The sequence below is a fragment of the Drosophila sechellia genome, chromosome 2L (assembly GCF_004382195.2).
Source record: "Drosophila sechellia strain sech25 chromosome 2L, ASM438219v1, whole genome shotgun sequence".
Lineage (NCBI taxonomy): Eukaryota > Metazoa > Arthropoda > Insecta > Diptera > Drosophilidae > Drosophila > Drosophila sechellia.
In genome coordinates this window covers 4,117,227-4,135,688 of record NC_045949.1, presented here as the reverse complement: position 1 = coordinate 4,135,688, position 18,462 = coordinate 4,117,227, and the positions used below count along the sequence as shown (strand labels likewise).

The 18,462-nt window shown below is 41.5% G+C and overlaps 3 protein-coding genes across 9 annotated transcripts; 2 read left to right on the top strand and 1 right to left on the bottom strand.

Annotated features, from left to right (window-relative positions):
• Window positions 1-983: 983 nt before the first annotated feature.
• On the top strand, window positions 984-9,097 carry LOC6613317 (nicotinate phosphoribosyltransferase). 6 transcript variants are annotated; one of them, XM_032722565.1, is made up of 12 exons: window positions 988-1,214; window positions 1,527-1,828; window positions 2,420-2,590; window positions 2,658-2,784; window positions 3,254-3,337; window positions 3,407-3,534; window positions 4,659-4,799; window positions 4,857-5,028; window positions 5,362-5,694; window positions 7,495-7,760; window positions 7,821-8,230; window positions 8,293-9,097. In XM_032722565.1, exons 2-12 carry the CDS (start codon window positions 1,738-1,740, stop codon window positions 8,368-8,370), a joined length of 2,001 nt encoding a protein of 666 aa, XP_032578456.1. In that variant the 5' UTR covers window positions 988-1,214; window positions 1,527-1,737; the 3' UTR covers window positions 8,371-9,097. The 6 variants fall into 6 exon arrangements, with proteins under 6 accessions (XP_032578479.1, XP_032578456.1, XP_032578449.1 ...); XM_032722558.1 differs by having other exon boundaries at window positions 988-1,367; window positions 1,426-1,828; XM_032722577.1 differs by lacking the exon at window positions 5,362-5,694 and having other exon boundaries at window positions 990-1,367; window positions 1,426-1,828; window positions 4,857-5,013.
• Window positions 9,098-9,131: 34 nt separating this feature from the next.
• Window positions 9,132-10,499, bottom strand: LOC6613316 (C-type lectin domain family 4 member G). Its single transcript, XM_002037756.2, is given in 1 exon segment — window positions 9,132-10,499. A coding segment is annotated over 1 exon segment (1,191 nt). The 5' UTR covers window positions 10,349-10,499; the 3' UTR covers window positions 9,132-9,157.
• A 122-nt stretch (window positions 10,500-10,621) lies between these two features.
• Window positions 10,622-12,156, top strand: LOC6613314 (tubulin-specific chaperone C). 2 transcript variants are annotated; one of them, XM_002037754.2, is made up of 2 exons: window positions 10,622-10,691; window positions 10,903-12,156. In XM_002037754.2, exon 2 carries the CDS (start codon window positions 10,919-10,921, stop codon window positions 11,984-11,986), a length of 1,068 nt encoding a protein of 355 aa, XP_002037790.1. In that variant the 5' UTR covers window positions 10,622-10,691; window positions 10,903-10,918; the 3' UTR covers window positions 11,987-12,156. The 2 variants fall into 2 exon arrangements, with proteins under 2 accessions (XP_002037790.1, XP_032578533.1); XM_032722642.1 differs by lacking the exon at window positions 10,622-10,691 and adding an exon at window positions 10,727-10,835.
• Window positions 12,157-18,462: the final 6,306 nt, after the last annotated feature.

Genomic DNA, 18,462 nt, shown 5'->3' with positions numbered 1-18,462 from the left:
TCAAATTTTTCTTTGGCTCCAAGCTACTGTGCTATTTTCAGTGTTACCAGACATCATATAGACAACGAGCTAGAGCGACAATTGAAGTTTTAAATTGTCAAGAAAAAGAATTTATCAAGTTTACTATATATATGAACTATTTGTTCTATGAAGAGTATAATGTTTAGGCAGTTTATCAATATTTCCGACACAATAACAACACATAAAACCCCATATTCAAAGTATTAGCTTAAAAAGCTAAATATGGCGATAAAAGCGCCAACCTCACAGCTTTGGCCAACCCACAACAGCGGAATCAGCTGTTCGCAAGTGAAGAAGAAGAGCGTGCGCGAGCGTTCGGTGAATGAAACTAAAATATTTTACTTTTTATTGTATTTAGCGGACGGAAACGGAACAGAAAACGTAAATAAATGTGGTAAACAAGCTGATAAGACGCTGATAGAAGAAAGTTTTATGACAAACCCAATGCTCACCCACTAAATGATATAGTATTGGTGCGTAGAAGAACCAACCGCCTATAAAAAAAGTTTAATTGAAGTGTGCGCAAAAAAAAGTGAAAGTGCATACAGAACCTTCACGCCCACGCCCACGACGCCCCTTTTTGAGGGGAGTGGCAGTAACGGCCGTCCCTCTCGCTTCACCCCCCCCTTTTTGTGTGTATGTGTGCGTGGGGGGCGCCTGTGTTGCGCGACCTTCACGCAACCTTCAACATGCAGCAACTCGTTGTGTGTAATCTAACATTTTTTTTTTGCCAATAATCTTAAAGAAACAACAACTGAATCGAATAAAACGCTAACAAAATAAAAGGCAAAATAAAGCCAGCAACCGGCTGCCAATGGCAACACAAAAACAAAAATCAACAAATTCTCCCAGCAAACAAAAAACTGCATTTCGCTCTCGCTCTCTCTCACTTTTTCTCTCTGAGCTTGGCGCTCTCCTTCGTTTAACCCGTTTGCTTTTGCGATTGGGCGATTTTCGAATTCAATTCAACTTCAAAAGTCGAGCGGACAAGTTGGGCGCGCGAAAAACCAGAGATCCTTGCTCGAGTGAAAAAGTATTACCGTTCGCGTTATCAAAAAGCCTCGAATCGTGTCATTTGAATTGATAACGTAGCTTTAGACAAAAATCGGGTTTGATTTTCGTATGCTAATTAGCTCGTTTTTCATTAGCATTTCTAAACCTTCGCTAATTTGCGTTTTAGTTTCGTTACACGGGTATGGTGAAATGATTGCCCTTATGTTTGGAAAACCAAAACGCTCGATAAAGTAATAAATGCTTTGTTACTTTAACTACAAAGTATTTCCTTTTAAAAACTGAAATAAAAGTCTAATCAAAAATAAGTTTAAATTCACAAGTCCAATTAATGGGTAACGCACGGTCTTCATGTTAAAAAGTTCATAATTGATTCAATTGCATTATTTGTAGAAAACTATTTACAACGAGCTGGCTTTTCTTACGTCATTTCGGCTAAACAATTTACAATCCTCCTCCAGCGACAATTGCAAAACAATTTCTGTGACTTACAGATAAACAAACACAAAGTTCAACGGCATTCATTCGTGTAAAAATAAGCCAGGCGGCCAGAGCAACTAATTATTTTGTTGATTTGGCACATTAATTGCCCGCAAACGAGTCGCGTGTGAAGGAACCAAATAGAACTACGGACACCCAGACGTTCGCATCGATATATAGCAGATATAGCTGATATAGCCCAAGATTCCACAGATCGGCCACGAAATGAACGACCGTGAATTGGGCTGTGCGGGCGGACAATTTATGGATCGCGGGCGGATGAACCAGAATGGCGTTGTCCAGCCGCTGCTCACTGGTAAGTAGGTAGCCATACGTCGCCAACAGATGGCGCTCATGATAGTGGTAAAAAACTGGTAGAGATGGTGATACCAAGATATGATCAGATACATAAGATTCTATTATCATTTTTAAATATTTACTACTGCAGCTTTTCATTCCTCTATTTTTTGTTTGTTCAAAATAATTGCAATATATCGGAGAATATAGTAGAATTTCTAATCTTTAAAGCCGACTGACATTTGGGCGCAGACATTTTGGCGCGCTATGCGCTGCTTTTGCCGGCTTCTTACGAGTATTGCACTTGGTATAGGTACATAAATATACATATGTACATATATACAGCATATATTTTTAGGCCATGCAGACACGAGCGCAAATAAATAAAAGCGAACCGATTTTTAGGTCTTTGCACTTAGATAAGAATTTGCATTTCATTTTCGGGCTTTTGTTCATTTATTTGGGCGGCGTTAATTTGCACCACCAGCAATTGACGCTTCATGCTATCTTATCTGCATAACACGCTGAACACTTTGCTACTTATTACAGAGGAACCTAGCTAAGTTAAACCCCCAGTATAGTTAAAAACTAATAATGATTCCCTTTACAGATTTGTACCAAATAACCATGGCCTATGCCTATTGGAAATCCGATAAGACCGATGATACGGCGGTATTCGATCTGTTCTTTCGCAACAATCCATTCCACGGCGAATTTACGATTTTTGCCGGACTCGAGGAGTGCCTCAAATTCCTGGATAGCTTCCACTATTCCCAGAGCGGTGAGTGTTATAGATAGCATAATATTTTGATTTTAATACGCTAATCAACTCGATTGGACCCTTTCAGATATCGAATACCTGAAGCAAACACTGCCCGAGGGCATTGAGCACGAGTTTTTTGAGTACCTCGGCAATCTGACGGCGCGGGATGTCACCTTGTATGCCATTGATGAGGGCACAGTAGCATTTCCACGGTGTGTTTGCATGGGATCCATCAAATTAGTACATGTCTATATTTACGAATGATGATAGGCTTAGATAGTGCGATATAAGTTTAGGAAATTCCAGCAGATATAAGTTTAGCTATCACTTATTATTGGCATAGACACAGTTCAAGTTTAACACACATTTCAAGCATGTTGGTATATAAATTCTCATAGACTATGAACATTAAAGCTAACCCATTTTAAAATGTATCTTTGATCGTTAAAAATATTTTTAGAACCGACATCATAACAGTCAGAAAGTATTCATCTTAATATAATTTTATGTCCATAACACACAGTTCTCATCATTGCAACTGATAAGAGTTAAGATATTTTATTTTCATCAAAGTTCTTATCTGAAAACAAAGTAATAGGATTACCCAGCAATTATGTAAACTTTAAACACTCCAGATAAGGGAGGCAGGCGTGTTCATAAAATGTATTTTTCCACTTTTAGAGTACCCATCATTAAGATCGAGGGACCTTTGATCATAGTCCAGCTGCTGGAGACAACACTTCTCACCTTGGTAAATTATGCCAGGTAGGCATCGCTTACACACTATCTGGAAATTTCCTAATAATACCTACTCCACTTGCCACCCAAAAACAGTTTGATGGCCACCAATGCAGCCCGTTATCGCATGGTAGCTGGTAAACATGTCAAACTATTGGAATTTGGACTGCGTCGTGCCCAGGGACCAGATGGAGGTCTATCCGCATCGAAATACTCCTACACAGGTACTACACCACCATCAAATATGAACTTTCACACGCCCCAAACTCCGAGACTCATGGAGCTCTATAAAATCGTGACAAGAAAGGTCAGCCGTGTGCGATATGAATGTTTCTTCGGCATTGCCAAATTGCATGCAGACAGCTCATTATCAATTAAAAATAATAGGGGAGAGGGAACCATCAGGATTCGGGCAAAGCTTATTCACAGTCACCTTCTTTTCAGAAGCTTAACATTTCTGTGAGTCCGATCTACAGATTCTTAGATGTTATAACTACACTATATACTTTTAATCACAAAAATAAGCCTAATCGAACATTCAGTATGTCAGCGCTTAAGTAATTATCTATACTAAGTTTACAGGGCATTTAAATAGTCCAAAAACCATTATATATGAGGCTTTGATCCTTTCGAAGGGCCTGCAGGAAGTCGGTGCTTTTCATATTGCCTATGGCCGACTTTTATGATGTGCATGCATGCAAAGCACGTGTCACTGTCAGGAGCTGAGGCTTCGCTGACTCTGCTTTCCGATTTTGCCATTTCTCAAGGCCCTCTCCCTCCGAACTATGAGTAATTCTCCGCCTTCATCAAGGCTTCCGGCTCGGCTCCACCTGCTCCTCTCGCGACAAAGTTCAAGAACTCTAGTTTATGTGTTAAACTAAATGCGCCCGGGCGGCAGTAAAATGCCCAAAGTGGGTGGCACACGCAACGCCTACGTGGGGTGTCCATGTATATGGAGTATATCGGTGCCAGGCACCCATCGAATCCGGATTCGAACATGGCAAACCCTGCTCCTGCTCCGGAGCCTCTCAATTGGCGCTCACACATCGTAACTTTTTCGGTTTCGTTTGTTTGGCAAGCAACGCTCCAAGTTTTTAATGCGTTCCACATCGTGCTTGGACTACACATATATCATCTATATAGTATCACCCCAAATCGCGTGGCGTCAAGGTTCCCTTCAAGGTTTTTTTTGTGATAAACTGAAGGGAAATTGAAATGTTTATAGCCGGAATTTCCGCTCTTAATGGAGGAAAATAATGAAACGAGAACATTAAGCGAGTATTTAAAAGTTTTGAGGCTTTGTATCCTTGTGTAAACTAAATTATACGATCATTTATTTTCTTACCAGGCGGTTTTGATGGCACCTCCAATGTGCTGGCTGGAAAATTGTTCAACATACCCGTTAAGGGAACACATGCCCATGCCTATATCACTAGTTTCAGTAGTATTGGAGAGCTGAAGACCCGTCTGATTAAGCACAAGCAAACAGGTGAGTAAATGCTGTACTAACCATTAAGAAACCAGAGTCATAATCTGTATTTCCTAGGCATCCTGGAAGATCTATTGGAGCACGCTGTCAGGCACCGGGCATTGCTGTCCCATCTCCTGGACGTTTCTACGGAGGAATCCAGTGAGGGAGAACTGGCGGCGATGGTGTCCTATGCCATCGCATTCCCTGATGGATTCATGGCACTTGTCGATACGTACGATGTTAAGAGGTATTTCGCTTTTAGGCAGATTCTCTCGGAACGGTTTTAGTTTTCGGTTTATTCCTACGTTTGTGATCTTCTCCCGTAACTATCCCGGTAACCCTCATCTTGCCCTCGTTTATTTTGAGTATGGATTCCTTTGTTATATTTCGTATTGTATTTGAGACTCTCGAGACGTGCACCAGCCAGTTACAGAACCCCAAAACCAGAGTAACTATTTCATACATAGCTAACAAGGCTCCAAAGAAGAGTTTTTAATTTTCCCTGCCTCATCCCAATCATTTCTTGAGCTTTTCATTTCGTTCTTTCGTTTGAGTAATAATCAAAAGTATTATCCAACAGCCGAGAAACAGAACAAGCCAACACAGAACCCAAGCTTATCAATGATATCAAGTCTGAGAACAGTCCGCCAAAGCCAAAGACAAGCCCCTCGACCAATGGCCATCAAAATGGTCAGGCTGCTGGCCACGTAAACGGCCACAAGACCAATGGTCACCAGAATGGCGTTGCTCAGAATAATGGCAGTAGATCGCCAAAAGATACAGATATACAAGATACTAAGATACCCAGCACAACAACTACGAAAACAACTGCAACAGCAACAGGAACCTTAAAGACAACCACAGTGTCCAATGGGACGGCATACCTACCAAAATATGTCGAGAAGTCATTCAGGTAAATGTCGTTATCGAAAGCAGACAAAGAAATAGAAAAACCAAATGATTAAATAGGCGAATATCGAATTTAAAAGCATCCTAATCTATCTTTCCATTGTCATTTCCTCCTAACCGACCTAATCATAAATCACATCTGCATTTTTAACAGCATTTTCTTCTGCTTTTTAAGACTTTACGCTCATTATTTCAAATGTAACTAATTGGAGCTAACAAAAATCTAGTTTAGAAGTTAATATCCTGGATCATTTTGTTAGCTCTACTCTCGAATTATGATTTTTACTAACGTAAGCCTTGCATGACGACGTGGAGAAACATTCAACTAGAATTTCGATACTAAATTCAAAATTTCAAAACCTCATATACATGCATATATGCGTTTATATATCTAAGCTAATATATATGTATGTCCATGTATGTGTCCTCTGCTTTGGTGTCACGAAATTGGTCAAAGATCCTCTAGAGTGGGAAACTTATCCTGGCAAAAGATTCGAACAATGCAAACCAACCAGAACAGGTGAAGTCATTTTATTTTATTTAATTTATCTTTTGCCTTCTCCCTGTTGCCCGCCCAAAACTTTTTTCAGTGTAATTTTTCGTATCACTTTCTTCTACTAACACACGCTCAATATATCATATTACATTTTTCCGTTTAATATTATTTTTCTAACTGACTTTTGTTTATTATGCTTTTTATTTTCTCGTCCTAAATGTGAATGTGTGAAACAAATAAAATCGAAAACATAATCAAACCCGAATCAGAATCAGAAACCCATAAAATATCGAAAGCAAATGAAAAGAATTTACGAACCTAACATAGTAAACAAATGACTTCCGGCACTATTTTGGCAGAGGTATGTAAAACACACGTCTTCAACCTACAGAAACATGATTAAATATCACATGGCATACAACTCACCTACTCAAAAGCAACAAATGCGGCAAACAAAGCCAAAGTTCATGCATAATGATATACGATCCTTAAGCTCACAAACACATAACCAGGTGCATAAAACAATCAAGAGAAGTTTAAACCGTGCAATTTTCAACTGAACCTCGATCATAACCAAAAAGTTCATTAACAAAGCTAATCAGTTTTCTTGGAAAAACGTAAAGTAAAAATGTTCGCTATATTTCTGCATTGTTTTAAGCACACAAATGAAAAACCAAATCCCGATACGAAACCACGCTCTGATTCACCCTAATGCTGTCATAGACTAAACCCCCTTCTTATTGTCCTCGTCTTCAGTTGTAAAACATTTTATTTTGGAAATTATTTTAAATTTTCTTGTTTTCTGTGCCCCAGTTTTGTATTGTTACATACATATATTTTCCGAAACATTTTATTTCCGACCAACCCAGACGTCTTGGATAACTTTCAAAAATGTGTTTTCTTTTCGTTGGTTTTATGACCTGTACATAGTTAAGAAAAGCGTCCGAGAGAGCACACTGCATGGCTTGAAAAACAAAACCGAATATCTTCGACTTTTTGTGCTGCTCCCTTTTGAGAAAATTATGGCATTTTCCCAGGCTTCAATTTCTAACACAAAGAGCCGCACCTGCAAATCGAAGAGAACCAATTTGAGTTCTGAAACACGTTTTATAGCTCCACCCCACTTTCGAAACATTTGGTTTTGCGTAATTCTCGCTTTTAAACTAGTGACCAAAACCAAAAATTTAAATATTGTATAGCAAAATGAGTGAAATTTAAACGTTGAATTGAAAACCAAAAACCAAGCAGCACTTGTTCGAATCCATAGATGCGACTTCTAAACACCTGCTTGTGATTTCTTCTCCACAGGAGTGGCCTGCTGAATTTCAGCGCCGTGGCTCTGGCTCTCAACGATCTGGGCTACCATGCGCTGGGCATTCGAATCGACTCCGGGGATCTGGCCTATCTATCCTGCCTGGCACGCGAGACCTTCGAGAAGGTGGCGGAGCGATTCAAGGTTCCGTGGTTCAACAAGCTGACCATTGTGGCGTCCAACGACATCAATGAGGACACCATTCTGAGCCTCAACGAGCAGGGGCACAAGATCGATTGCTTTGGCATTGGCACGCATTTGGGTGAGTTTTGTACTTGCATTTCAAATCTTGAATGCGTAGTAAATAACGTTTACTTTGCAGTTACCTGCCAACGACAACCGGCGCTGGGATGTGTGTACAAGCTCGTCGAGATCAACGGCCAGCCGCGCATTAAACTGAGCCAGGACGTGGAGAAGGTGACGATGCCGGGCAACAAGAATGCCTATCGGCTGTACAGCGCCGATGGTCACGCCCTCATCGATCTGCTGCAGAAGGTTTCGGAGCCTCCGCCAGCGGTGGGGCAGAAGGTGCTGTGCCGGCATCCGTTCCAGGAGTCGAAGCGTGCCTACGTGATACCCTCGCACGTGGAGTCGCTCTACAAGGTGTACTGGAAGTCGGGCAAGATCTGCCAGCAGCTGCCCACCTTGGAGCAGGTGCGCGAGAAGGTGCAAATCTCGCTGAAGACGCTGCGCAACGATCACAAGCGCACGCTCAACCCGACGCCCTACAAGGTGGGTGCAATCCTTTGAGCTGGCTTGCGAAACTGGTCTAACCAATGTCTCACTTTCTTCAGGTGGCTGTCAGCGATAATCTCTACAACTTCATTCACGATCTGTGGCTCCAGAATGCACCCATTGGCGAGCTATCATGATCTATATAAGGAGGATCTGGCAAGGATGCGCTGAAACATTTCCGAGAAATTTACTTACTTTTGGTTTTCAATTTTTGTTGGCCTCGATCTTGGGGTCGTGGTGGATTATTTTTGTAGTCAATTGCTGGTCATATGCATTGTAGAGCTGGAACTCGTTCCGTCACACGAAGATTTCCCCCTGACTACGAAGCACAAACTCCCACGCAATGTAGCGAGTGAATTTCAAATCAATAGTTTTAACGTGTTTATCTAATATACTACTACTACTACTATGTAAAACGCACATCATATTCAGGAATGTGTCATGTGCCTTAAACGAGAAGCGGAAGCGGAAATAGAATCAGGATGCACAGGAATCACGAACCCAAATCGAGTTAATAAGTAACAACCAAATATCGGAGCGGAATAAATATGTCTTTAATATTTTTCTAGTACTTAAGTGTTGAAATGTTGCGAACGAAGGATGAAAGTTAGAAGTACAAATGCTTTTTAGGACATTTGCACGCAGTAGGGCACACATCAAGCACACAACTATATGTACTCTATCTATATATAACTCTACATACTGCGATTATGTATTTAACTAAATTCAAATGTATATATGTTCAACTGGATAATTGTAAGCCAACTAAGCAATAACAGACACACCCAAAACACACCGCCTCTTAATAATGTTTGCCCGTAGTTTTGATTAAAAATAAAAGGTAAAAGAACGCCGCAAAGAGAACTGAACTTTTTACGATAGTTTGGGAATAATTTTAAGTATCTGTATTTTATTTTATTTCGATTATGCAAAGACAGTGTTTTCTTCTTCTTTGTCTGTTTGACAAATAACATGCTTCTTTTTCTGGCACGGATCATCGTTCATTTTGCTATTGATCAGCTCCACGCAGTTCTCATCATCATGGCCGTGGTTGGGTTCACCCGCATTCCAATTCAAGAACTCAACTTCCCTGCCGGATGCCTCGGATACGTAGGTGTTCCTGCTGTGCATGTCGTTTATGCCCAGCCAGTAGCTCTTGTCGTCCAGTCGCGCCGAAATGGCGTCCAGCTCCTCTTGATCCTTGATGGCGGCTATATAGCCACCCATGCCACGACAGAAGTCTACAGCGGATTGCCAGTTGAAGGCATCTTTGTGGTTTATGTAGAAGAGTCTAGAGCCGATTCGCTCAAAATTCGGCCAGAAGACCTTTGAATAAATTTCCATAAGAGTGACTTGGTTGGCGGACTGCTGAGCTCCCAACTTGGTCAGCTCATCCTTCTGATTCTGCTCCAACTTTTGCAATTTCTGCTCAAAATCCTCTGGGATCTTGTTCAGAGTTTCCTGAAGTAAGTTCTGCTGTTCTTCAATCTGAGCCAGCCTCACTTCGAAGTTTATGGGCACGGCGTTCTTTAGTGATTCCAACTGATCCTGCTGACCCTTGGTGAGATTGATCTGATTTTCCAACTGGTCGCCGATGGTTTTTTGCTGATTTTCCATTCTCATCAGCCTCGCGTCGAGTTCAGCTGGCATTTTCTTTAGGGATTCCTGCAATGCCGTCTGCAGATGTTCCATTCTGTCCAGTCTCCCCTTGATGTCTCCTGGAACTTTCTGCGCTGATTCCTGCAAGGATAGGTTTTGTGCCGCCAGCTGGGTCTGTATCCTGTCCAATTTGGCCTAGGTTTCGTTCAGCCTGAGGGCCTCGGAGGTGTTCCATTGCTCCTGGTGCGTCACAATGTGATCCAATAGAGGTTGAAGTACCGAAAGGCAGAATTCTCCGCACTGATTTGGCGGATCTTGCAGCAGGCACACGGATCGGGAATTTTCTGTGCATTCCACTCGTGATCCAACCAGATTGCAGGCAACAAATAAGTACACAATTATTTTTTCAAGCCTAAACATTTTGATATCGCACAACCACTGCAAGCGCGGAAATAAAACGTAGTGATCCTCATTTATGTAAAGGCATCTGAAGAGCAAAACAAGATAAGACTTCATTTGAGAATTGAATTCCGTTTTTGCACTTATCAAGAATTTCTCGCTTCTGCGGGCGACTTTCAATGCACTGTGTGTTCGTCGAGATGTGTGATTGTATTAAGTTTCTTACGTTGATTACAAGAATTTATAATAATTAATATCACATTTCTCCTATAAAAAAATTCAAATTTAAATTTTTCCTTGGCGCGCATTCTTCTTCTTGCCGCCGTTGCCATTCACTGTGCGCATTAAACGGTAATGTTTTGTGGTCTTTTTTAGTACATAACTGTTGACATTCACATCGATTAGGCAACATTTGTTATTGTGAGCAGCTGCACAAAATAACGAGAAAATTAAACAAAAGGTTAATAAACAGAAGAAAAATATAAAAAATTTCGGCTAGTTTGAACTGCAATCATTGCGCATATGACACACGCCCAGTGAGAAAGCCGGGTTTTCCATTCATTTTTTGCAGCTGCGCAACTTGGCAAGAAAAACAACAACAACTGTGATTCATACGACCAAATTGAAGTTATGCCCTAGAAATTGATTTTTAACAAGATATTTCGTTACAGATTGATACCGAAAATCATGGAAGGCGACGCGGAAAATCGCAAGGATCAAATCCTCGAGCGTTTGAACAAAAGAAACAAGGACAGGCAAAACTATTTGGATGTGAAATCGGAGCTGCGGTCCAAGGAAACGGTGCAGAACGAGGGCGTTGACTACTTCTACCAGACTTTCAGCCAAAAAACCATCGATATAGAGCAGCGATTGAAGGATGTGCAGTGCGGCGATGGCCAGCCAATCGATTTGGCCAGAAACTTCGCCGACATAACTGTGGAGATCCAGGATCTGCAGCGATATCTCACCGCATCCACCATGTTTCTGCCCGACTTCAAGATCAAATCCTGTCAGAATATCCTAAACACCCTGACCGCCGTGAGTGATGAAACCCGCCAGCGGCTGTTGCCCAAGAAAAAGTTTGGGTTCAGTGGCAAAAAGACCGCCACAAAGCCGAAAGTCGCATCAAGTAAGGATATAGTCGACGCGAAACTCAGTAAAGTCTCGGAAAAACTTGGCTCCAACTTCACGTGGACCATTGCCAATCGAACGAACGAGCATATAGTCCTGGATTCCGCTAAAGTTAATGGCCAGGACATCACAATATCGAACCTAACCCACTGTTTGGTTGAACTTCAGGGGCATCCCGGTTCTGTGCAAGTTTCCAGTGCCTCCAAATGCACGCTGCTATGCGGCCCCATCGCACGCTCCTTCTTTGCCGAGAATCTCGAGGATTGCACCCTCTCCATTGCCTGCCAGCAGTTGAGGTTGCACTCCTCCCGGTCCATTCGCATATACATGCATGTCACCTGCCGCGCCATAATCGAGGATTGCAAGAGTATTGAGATCGGAGAGTACAACTACGATTATTCCGAACTGGAGGCCGACTACCTAGCTTCTGGACTGAATAAGGCACAGAACAACTATACGGATGTGGCCGATTTCAACTGGCTTTCGCCGGATGTCCCCTCGCCGAACTGGAGCCTCCTCAAGGATTATCCCGATCCGAATTGGAACGCCCTAAGGCGCGACTTTATTGCCAATAACCACAACAGCGAACTTAAGCAGGATGTCAAGGACATATCCATTATTTAGTGGTGGCATCGGCGGCTGCTCCTCGGTTGGCTAGCCTACGGCATCATCCTCGGTTGGCTGCTCTGGGAACTGCTGCTGCGGCCCTCAGTTACTGGCCCAAAATCTAATCCTCGATCTGTGTAATTAGCTATAAGCGTGTTGATTAAATAAACATTATGTAAAAAACAAAACTTGACCTCCTGTATATTTAGACACTCCAATCGTAGTCATAATTTTTTAAAGTATCGTAGCAGTTAATATTTCACTTTGGAGTGGGTGAGTTAAAGTTTGACTTCTTCCATAGCATATGTACATACATGCGTATGTTTGTATCTGTTCTTGTTTATGTCGTGGCTAATTTGACATGTCCAATTCGGATGTGGCATAATCAGTGGTTGGCCAAAATGGCTGTGGCTGCCACACACATTCCGGAATGGGCGGAAGACGGCTCCTCATGCAAGTTTCATGTGGCCACAACAGGACCTCTCAAGCTATTGCCTGCATTGATCGGGTCACTCCACTTACACATCAGGTTCGCTCTGCAAGTACAAATGTAAAGAAATAAATTAAAAGCTTATTTTCATTGCGTTTTCTGATTTGGTGCCAAACTGAAATTAAGAATTTATTTTTGCTTCTTTTAGTTTTTTCGAACTGACAACTTCAAAACTTATATGCAATTTTAAGTTAGAGTATCTGTTCTTCGTCTTCTCTTAACGATTAATCTCTTTTACTCTTCCCCCATTCACTCACCATTTCTCTCATCCCGTTGACTTTTGCGGCTGTCAACATGGCCGACTGTCAAAATAATTAACGAATTCGAGTAACACGCGGTGAAGAAGGGGATGCATTCCCGCAAATAAGTACATACATGTGTGTATATACATATATATGTATGTATGTGTCTATAGCTCATGAAGGCGGAGGAATCGGAAGAGACATCTCGTATTAGAGAGGTAATTGAACTGCGAGTTACACAAGTAACGGTAATGCTGTATGCTGGTGAAGGGGGAGTGCCAAATTGAGAGCAGGTAATGAGCTGTCACAATTGCGGATAGTGACAAAAACGTGAAACAAGGAGAATGAGAGATGCACAAATACCAGAGTGCGAAAGAACGGAAGATCAGCAAGTGAGGTAAAGAAACACGGGAAAGTTTCCAGGCTTTCGGCTTATCTCTCGGTTGATCTTCAATGTCTCATTAAAATTGCGCTTTCATTCAATGTGAATGCGTCATGAGATAAAGTGCAAATTGGGGGATTACTACAAGATCTATTCAGCAAGTAAATATTCAGTGTAAATGTGTATGCATTACCTAATTACGGTATAAAATGTAGCAACGGCTGTTGATAAGCTTATTTTTGTTTATTTTTTTAAGTGTTGTGTTATTGAAGTGATACAATTTAATTAAATTTTAGAGGTGTGTAGTGATATAAAAGTGATACAAGTATAATTTAAAGTGGCGTCTACTTATGTATGTACATGTGTAGCATGGATAAATCATTTTAAAAATCTCACCGAAAGGATTATGAGGTATGTATGTACCCCCATTGATATGTTATGTACTGCATCTATTATTTCCAATACATTTTAACAACTTATTTACCATTTTAATACAATAAGCAATACACAAACCAAAATGGTTCCAATCTAATTGCAAATGATTTGTCGATAATGTGACGAAATTGCCTCAATTTGCTGTCAGTCGATGTCAAGTTCACATGATTCGCATTCACCTGTAATTTCCACTGGAAATTTATCAAAGTTTAGTTTCATTTTTAACATAATAACGTTTGAATATCAAATGGATGCGTTTTATGATTACAGTCTATGGAAAATAGGATCACTTCTTAAATGAAACATATATTATATTAAATATATAAAATATTTAAACTGAAATATTACGTAAATATCTAAAAATGCAGATTCTGCTTATTTCTTTTAACTTTTTGTCTTTTGCGATTGCCAGCGACTGCAATATCCGTTTATTTAAATGAAGCCGATACACTATCAAATCTAATTGCTTTCACACTTGAACTGTGTTGGTAATTCCGGCCACACACACACATACACACATATGTATACGTACAGGTGCATCTGGTGATGCCACATTTGCATAGCTCACAATTAGTTTTCTCATTATCGCAGATAATATTCGCCGCATTTGCGATAAGACCGAGGACCCAACAACGGTGACCGCCCCCACATTAATATTATCGCAGTGGGTGTAATTGCCTGACTCCCTCACACTTTGATGGTTTCAATTACTGCAAAATCACCGAGCCGCGCCACTTTCGTCCTGGCTCCTTCGATCCTGCGCCCTTGCCCACGGTGACCGACATGCAATCCGCAAATGCCTTTGTGTGCGGATTTTATGGCTCAGCTGATGTGGCCAACGATGCTAATTTACGCATTTAGTTAAGCGGCCTTAATGTGTGTTGGCCCAAAGTCACAAGGGCTTAGTGTGATTTCTAGGTGGAATAACGGCGATTGATCAAGTCAGCCAAATATCACTCATACGCCACGTATACTACCATATTATATGGAGATCTAAAAGCTTTCAAATTTCAAAAAAAAAAAAAAAAGCGATTTTTCCAATCCCCGCTTTAAGCTGTTCCGTTATTGATAAGCGAGAAAATGTTGATTAATTAAGCGAATTACGGGAGTCATGCAGTGCAATTAAAATGTCAGCGCAGCCACAGAGTGTCGGAGCGATATATATACATATATATAAATTCAATATGTACGTGGATGGTAGGCTTCTGGGCAAAATGTCCAGGATTGGGCTATGTAACGCTCCTTCTGGCCTTTTTTCCTCGCAGCTTGTCTCGCTTTTTTCCTTCACCCGCCCGTCGCGAGCTGCGAATCTCCGCTCAAATTGTAATTAATGATGCAAGACAGCCGGCAGTCCCTCCCCCATTCACACCCAGATCCCCCACAAAATCCAGACCCCAGCGACCACAGTCGGATCCAAACCGAAAATCTCTGCCTGGCCTTGTCATCCTGCCCCGCCCACCGTGTGGCATCCGCCTCCCTCTGTTGTGGGTTTTATTTTACCCTGTAAATAGGGGTTTCCACCTACTGTATGCATGACTGAAACAATGCCCATGTGCATGATTGAAGCAAAACCAATTCTTGATTGGCTGTTTATCATATGTTTTTGATGCTTAAAGATGTGCTTTGTGCTTAAAGATGTTGCTTTAAGTTCATAATATAATTCAAAGTATGAGACTTTAGAGTATTCACAAAGTCGTTCATATGCAATTTCCACGTTGGCTGTTTGTTTACTTAAATCATCGACGCGGCGCGCGTTTTAAACGCGTTTCTCCTGCTTTTCGTGTAAATAAATGAAAAGTTCGTTTAATTCTCGTCGATTCTTTATGCGTCGAACGAGGCGTTGGTGAAAGGGGGGAGGGCGGCAGATCGGGGGGCAGGGAGCTGGTATCGTTTACTTTGGAAATGAAAAATTATGATTACATCAACAATAATCGAAATGCGCTTGTAAGCTGCTGTCTTGCTGTCTCTTTCGCTGTCCCTGTGCCTGTCCTTTTCGGGCTCCACGTTTCCGTCTCTCGCTTTCCCTTGCAGTTCCGTTCTTGCTTTCCGCACTCCAGTTATGCACTTGGAGAAATTCTAGTTGATATTAAGCCGCAAAAAAAGCAAAATACAAAGTTTTTAACACTTCCTGATCTATTTTCTTGACAAGGATACCATTTATAAATTAACTAATGCAATTGCCAATACTTTTCTCCCTGTGCATTGCTATCTCTTGGCTGGCTCCCTTACTCCGAATTTTTTATTATTTCTGTTCGCCGCTGCTTGGCATTTTCGTTGTGCTTTGGTCGTTTTGGCCATTTCTCTTCGTTCGCGTTGCTGACTTGCAACGCTTTCATGCGTAGCATTCGCATTCGAGTGGGGCAAGGATTTTTGGGGCTGCGAGTAATGTAAACGTTCAATATTTGAGTTCGAAGAAAAAAATCGAGACATACCCCAGCTCTTTGCGTCCGTCCCCTTCTTCACCAGCACATTCAACGATGCCAGGCAGCGACGCGTTCCGCCAAAAAGTATGCAATGCAAAATCGAAAAATGCGAGAGGCAGCACCTCAGCTTACAGTTTTCAGCTTTCGGCTTCAGCATCAAGCACCAGTCTGCATCCCTCTTATCTGCGAGGCTCCCACAACTCCCCCTGATTTCCCTGCCACATGGGGCACTGAAAAAAATGAGACTGCATAATCGGGCAGAGAGAATCTGAAATGATGTCAAAGGGTGTCTGAAAGTAAGAAATTCTACAAAGATTAAAGGTGTCTAAAAGTATCCAATTCTCTAGGGACTAAAGCTGTCAAAAAGTATGCTACAAAATGCTTTAATTCTTACGATATAATACTGTTTACATGCTACCTAAGAAGTTTTCATGCTGTATAGATTTCTGTGCAACTTTTAAACAATTGCAACAAAGAGCATTTCTTTCTGTGATTGCTTTCTTCGCTACAGTCTGAGCCATGCTTATAAATCAGCGACGTCTGGGAGCGGCGACAACCGTTTGCACCCAGTACCGACTTTTCGCCACCCATTTTGCCAGCATTATCCTCGACAATGCCCGGCCAGACACAAAACACAACAAATTTTGTTGCCTGCATTGCGGCGCCTCCGTGCGTCCCTAGCATCATCCAGCATCACCCCCCCATCCATCTAGCCCCTTCTTATCCCCACTTTCGGGTTGGCTGCACTCGGCATTATGCTTTGCGTATTTGTCGCTTTATGAAGTCATCTTGGCGTGAAAGCAAATTTATGACCAACTTCACTTTATTTCTGTCAGTTTTTGGCCCAGCATAAAGATGGCCATCTTTTTGCCACTGTCTCCTTCGCTATCTTGTCGTCCTGCTTCTTCATATCTGGTTTATAAACTCCCGAAAATTGTGCATTAGCATTAGCTGCTGGGGGAATGTGTCAAATGGCGTGTATATTCCCAAAGAAATATGTATATCCCTATAAAAAAGGGGTTGGCAGTCTGCTGGCTTTTTAAAGCATTGATATATTAAGTTATGTGCTTATAAATTCGTTTTAAACCAGGAACATAAATAAAATGTATATTCAAGTTGTTTAAGATCACAACAATTGGCACCCTTTAAATTCTTTCGAGTTTATGTTGTAATTGCCCATTTTAAGAGCTGCAGAGCCATCTGCATCTTCATTGTTTACCATCTCCCTGCATAAAGGCCGATAAGGCTATATCTTTCCGTATATATATATATATATGTGTATTTAAAAAATCGCACAAAGGAAGTCTGATATCCTACTTAAGCGGGCAGCGAGGCATTTGCATTTATGTTGGCATTCGGCGCAATTGTCGAGCCAATTACGGGGCCACAATTACGCCGTATAAGCACATAAAAACCGGATACGCTGGATATGCCGCTTTATGCCGGAATCGCCGACCCAGGGGCCATAAAACTCTTAGCCCACAGGGTTTATCATTGGAGGTCCCGAGGGTCCGTAGACTCCCAGGGTTGACCTCGAAAATGACACCGAATTGTATGCAAACAATAAATGAGAGGAGTCATGAAAATGGGAGCGTATATATTTGGCGAAAAAGTCAAGAGGATTTTTGACAGAAGCTGTGAGACGAGGAGACGAGCGGCAAAAGCTGCAAGTCGGCCGAAAAAGTTATCAGCTTGTTAATTGCTTAACTTTTTCACTTCAACTTTTTTTATTCGTTTCCAGGAGCTGAAAACGAGTGCCAAAGATAAAACCAAAACTGATGGAAAGGTTGCAGGGGCGTCGGTGGAGTTACAGACAGAGATGCAAATTTGGTTGCACTCGAAGAAATTAGATAAATATTTCGATTCTTACATTCTCAGATCTATAATATACTCCATGACACTTTAAAGATTTTGGCAAACAATTTAGGATATAGTCTGTCTGCTTTTTCCTTAGTGTACGATCTCCTTCTCTTTTGGTAGAGCAACCATTTTTATTTTTCTTGTCCTTTCACAAAAATTTAAATGACAAATGGCAGAAGGCGACTGCAACTTTGACCCTTCCCTGACCCTTTTTGACCGCCTTTTGGGGCTCCCACCCTGTGACATTTGCTTATCGGACGCTTACAATGTCATAACACAGCCTCCAGAGCAAAGAAGTTTTTCCCACAAAGAGAAAAATCTGAGAAATGGAAACTTTGCCCTCCTCTAATCTTGTGACAGGCCAAAAGCAGCTATACAACGCAGCTCCTGTAATTAGGGTAGAGTTGCGAGGAAAAATGGTAGAAATGAAAAATCAATGCAGCAATCCTGGTCACTAAAACTCTCATTACTCATATGCCGTGAAGGTTTAACGGGAATCTGGTTTTCCGACCATAAAAAAGGCATTAAAACCATTTAAAAGTTTCCCTAATCTGCCCAGGTAAAGGTGAACTTTCTGTATATATACTTTGGTATAGACAGTGCTTTATGACTTTTGGCCCATTTCGCTTTCCCCGCTGTTTTATTGGCCCGTCCAAATTGAT

Excerpts from the sequence above, each read along its gene's own strand:
- LOC6613314 (XM_002037754.2), top strand. The coding sequence starts at position 10,919 with ATGGAAGGCGACGCGGAAAATCGCAAGGATCAAATCCTCGAGCGTTTG.
- LOC6613317 (XM_032722565.1), top strand. The coding sequence starts at position 1,738 with ATGAACGACCGTGAATTGGGCTGTGCGGGCGGACAATTTATGGATCGC. Across the intron at positions 2,591-2,657 it reads CTTCCACTATTCCCAGAGCG|ATATCGAATACCTGAAGCAA; the intron begins GTGAGTGTTATA and ends GGACCCTTTCAG. Across the intron at positions 5,695-7,494 it reads TATGTCGAGAAGTCATTCAG|GAGTGGCCTGCTGAATTTCA; the intron begins GTAAATGTCGTT and ends TCTTCTCCACAG.